Source organism: Triticum aestivum, chromosome 2D (assembly GCF_018294505.1).
Source record: "Triticum aestivum cultivar Chinese Spring chromosome 2D, IWGSC CS RefSeq v2.1, whole genome shotgun sequence".
Taxonomy (NCBI): Eukaryota; Viridiplantae; Streptophyta; class Magnoliopsida; order Poales; family Poaceae; genus Triticum; species Triticum aestivum.
This window is the reverse complement of record NC_057799.1, coordinates 525,459,591-525,463,093: the sequence shown is the minus strand read 5'-3', so window position 1 is coordinate 525,463,093 and position 3,503 is coordinate 525,459,591. Positions and strand designations below refer to the sequence as shown.

The 3,503-nt window shown below is 42.0% G+C and overlaps 1 protein-coding gene across 1 annotated transcript; it reads left to right on the top strand.

The window, feature by feature from the left end:
• Window positions 1–1,308: 1,308 nt before the first annotated feature.
• On the top strand, window positions 1,309–3,182 carry LOC123054222 (uncharacterized; the record flags this gene model as incomplete). The annotated part of the gene is given in 3 exon segments (XM_044477944.1): window positions 1,309–1,696; window positions 1,855–2,090; window positions 2,320–3,182. Coding segments are annotated over 3 exon segments (1,347 nt in total), but the record flags the coding sequence as incomplete, so codon positions are not given.
• Window positions 3,183–3,503: the final 321 nt, after the last annotated feature.

Sequence of the window (3,503 nt, the reverse complement as noted above, 5' to 3'; positions counted from 1 at the left end):
AAAGTTCATCATGTTTTCAAAAAAATTCATTGATTTTGAAAAAAGTTCATGAACTTAAAAAACAGTTCATCGATTTTTCAAAAAATTTCATCGTTTTTAGAAAAGTTCATTGATTTGGAAAAAAAGTTCATCGTGTTTTCAAAAAATTTCATTGATTTTGAAAAAAGTTCGTGAACTTTAAAAACAGCTCATCGATTTTGAAAAAGTTCATCAAATTTGAAAAAAGTTCATTGTATTTGAAAAAATGTCCATCAAACTTGAAAAAAGTTCAGAGAAGTTGGAAAAAGTTCATCAAATTTAAAAAATAAATTTGTGAATTTGAAACAAAAAATCATATATTTTAAGAAAATTTAGGGGGAAAATCGTTCCAAAAATAGAAAAAGAAAAAACCCCGAAAAATACCATTCCTGCAAAAAAGGAAGAAAACGACGTCAAGACAGATGGCTGGTTGGTTATGTCAACGAACGCTGAACCAGGAGATCGCCTGTTCGATTCATGGTACACACGCTGCACGCTGCTTTTTTTGCGTCTTTAAACATAAGAAAAAGGGAACTTGGGCCAGCCCAGCGCGGAGCAAGGGGTGTGCGCCCTTTAACGTTAACACTATAACGGGCGCTACGGGCGCCGTTTAGGAAATGCCCCACTCTTCGGTGTACCGCGCATCCGAAGTTGATCTCTTCAGCCCACTAGCCACCGAAGATTACCCTTCGGCCCAGATCGGCATGTCTCTGGCCCACACAGGACCGAAATGCCCTCTTCGGCCTAAGCGAGGCTGGCAGAGCATATATTTGAAATTTCCAAATTAGGTCATACATTATCGGAATTTGTTAAAAACTATTTTAAATAATTTAATATAGTAATATTTTCGTCTGATAGTCTCTACACTCCTCTATACACGTCCAATACTCATTGTCAGGGAAACAAGCACGACTATTGACAACCAAATGTCATGCATTAAACGACCTCGTGATGTAATGTAGGCAACCAAACTAGTTGCAATTTTTTTTTTTTGCTTATATTTGAAGGGCCCGGCTGAGCCGAACAACGAATGCAAATACAAATAGCACAAGGCAAACAACAAGCCCAAAGTGAGAAAAAAGAGAGCAGCTGGTTTGCTGGCTCCCTCTTGTAGCACGCGGCAGCAGCGTGGACTGGCTGGAAGTGTATGTGTCGGGCTCTACTGGGCCGGGCTAAGACAGATGCAATATAGTGCACCCCACACCCACCGGCCTCTCCGTTTCGTCGAAACCCTAAGCAAGACATTCCCCTCCTCGAAATCGAAAAGAAAAGAGAACGGCGGCGGCGGGTGGCGGCGGAAAGACGAGGAGCAGAGAGCCGTCTCCTGAGATGGAAGGAGAGGCGGAGCTGGAAGCGGAGGCGAAGGGAAATAGAGGCGGCGGAAAGGTGAGGATCATCGAGGCACCACCAAGGATCTCCATGGAGGCTGTGAATGGAGCCATGGGGAGCGACGAGTTGCCGGAGAGGATTTCCACTTCAGAAGATACAGAATTAGAGATTGAGCAAGCCAAGGAGATGGGAGAGGAAGCCGAGGAGAGGGATGAGGTGGCAAAATTGGAGATTGAGGAAGCTGAGGGGATGGAGGAGAAGATGCAGACTGGGATGTTCTTTAATATCTACTGTCGCGCCTTGGAATCGAATTTGTCCAGGTTGTTCAGCAGTCCCTGGAAAGATGCGAGTGAGTAAACATGTTCTCTGCTCATTGTACCTTAGTTGCTTTTCTTCCTTCATGTTGCATGTCTCAAGGAAGCAAATTAGTTCATTCTGTAAGGAAGGGATTTACTTCACTTGTGGTGGCCGAATGAATTATCTGAATCTTATTTTCGATGACTGCAGCTTCATTGAGTCCTATGCACTTCACACACAGTACAACGAACCGCACCTCTTATGCTGAATTCGCCACCAGCACTCTGCAAATATACTCCATTAAAGTCACAGAAATAAAGGGCACTCCTGAGTTGAAGTGGCCACTGCGTGTGTATGGCATGGTTGCTGCCCGAGATACCGTGGATCACAATCGCAACATTCTCTTCTTGCGTCAAAGGAATGACTGCCAGATACTCACTCCAGAGGTCTGTATCGTATTTTTCTGTTTTATGTTTCTGGTCCGTTGATTTGTTATGAACAGATGCATTTAGAAATAAGCATGTAGTTAAGTTGGCAACTAAGCTGCTAGCTTAGCAAAACTGTTGCACTCACTCAAAAGGTTGTACTTAATTTTCTCCTGAAAAACTTCCGCGCAGTTTCTCTTTTTTCTTGCATCTCTGTTTTGTTAACTATGATTATAATTGACAAATGCAGAATCCTTTTTTGCAATTGACTGGCCCGTCTCGTGCAATTGCGGCTATAGATCCTGTTGACTTTGACATTAAACTCAAAGTAAAGGGCAGGATGAAGTCAAAAGATAGAGTGCTCATGCATCAGACCTCCAAGTACAGCTGTAATGAGGCCATTCTGTTGGATGACTCATGCAGAATTGTGTTACGGTGTGCGAAACTGGAGAAGACAGTGCAAGCAACTATAGTCGGTGTCCGTGTTATTAATTGGAGAAAGAAGAAATGGCCTTTTAGACATGGTGGTCTAGTTATTGCCAAGGCACATTCTAAGCCCGTAAAACCTGAGAATGAGGCCCTGCTACAAGATCAAGTGATGGATGACATTTCAGATGGTTACTTTGAAGGTGAAGTTAGTTGTGTTGGCGACAGATCTTCAGCGCTGAAACATGAAGATGAGGTTGTGCTTCAAGATCAAGTGACAGCTAACAATTGGGATGGTTGCCTTGATCTGTCAAGGCATGTTGTTTCCGTAGAGTTAGATGGAAAGCTCGAAGTCATCATCCGTGCCCTGTCTTCAAATGGTTTTATTACTAAACATGGCCATGTCTTCTTCCCAGCCCAGGAAAGCAAAATAAGTCGGGGCATATGTGATCTTGCCTCCTATAAGGTGGAAGTCACTGTTGCTTGGTCCCTTCTTGTTCGAGACAAGCAGTTTATCTCGAGGGAGGGATGTATGGATGATGACTAGGCGTGAACTTTATATAAATTAAATACAGTTAGCCATTTAAAGCTGTCAACTCTATCCATTGTCTTAACGGCTTTATATCTAATGCTATGTTAAACTATTAGTGTATTTGCTGTCAGTGATTTCACTTAAATTGTCTACTACACCCTTCGTTTTTAAATATAAGAGTTTTGGCATTCTAATTTATACTGCCAAAATGTCTTACATTCATGAACGGAGGTAATGTTTTGTATTGACTGCAAAATGTAGGTTTGACTTTTTTTTTCGCCACTCTATTTTTACTCCTGAATACTACATGGGTGGTAAGCTGGAGATTGGTTAGTATTATACCCATCTGATCTGTGAAATATTTGTTTGGCGTGAGATTGATTAGTTTATACCGGTAATGCCTAATTGACATCCGTGGCTACGAATCAGTCTGGTCGTGATTTAAAGTCAGCTCCTATGTGATAGTAGTCTGTTTT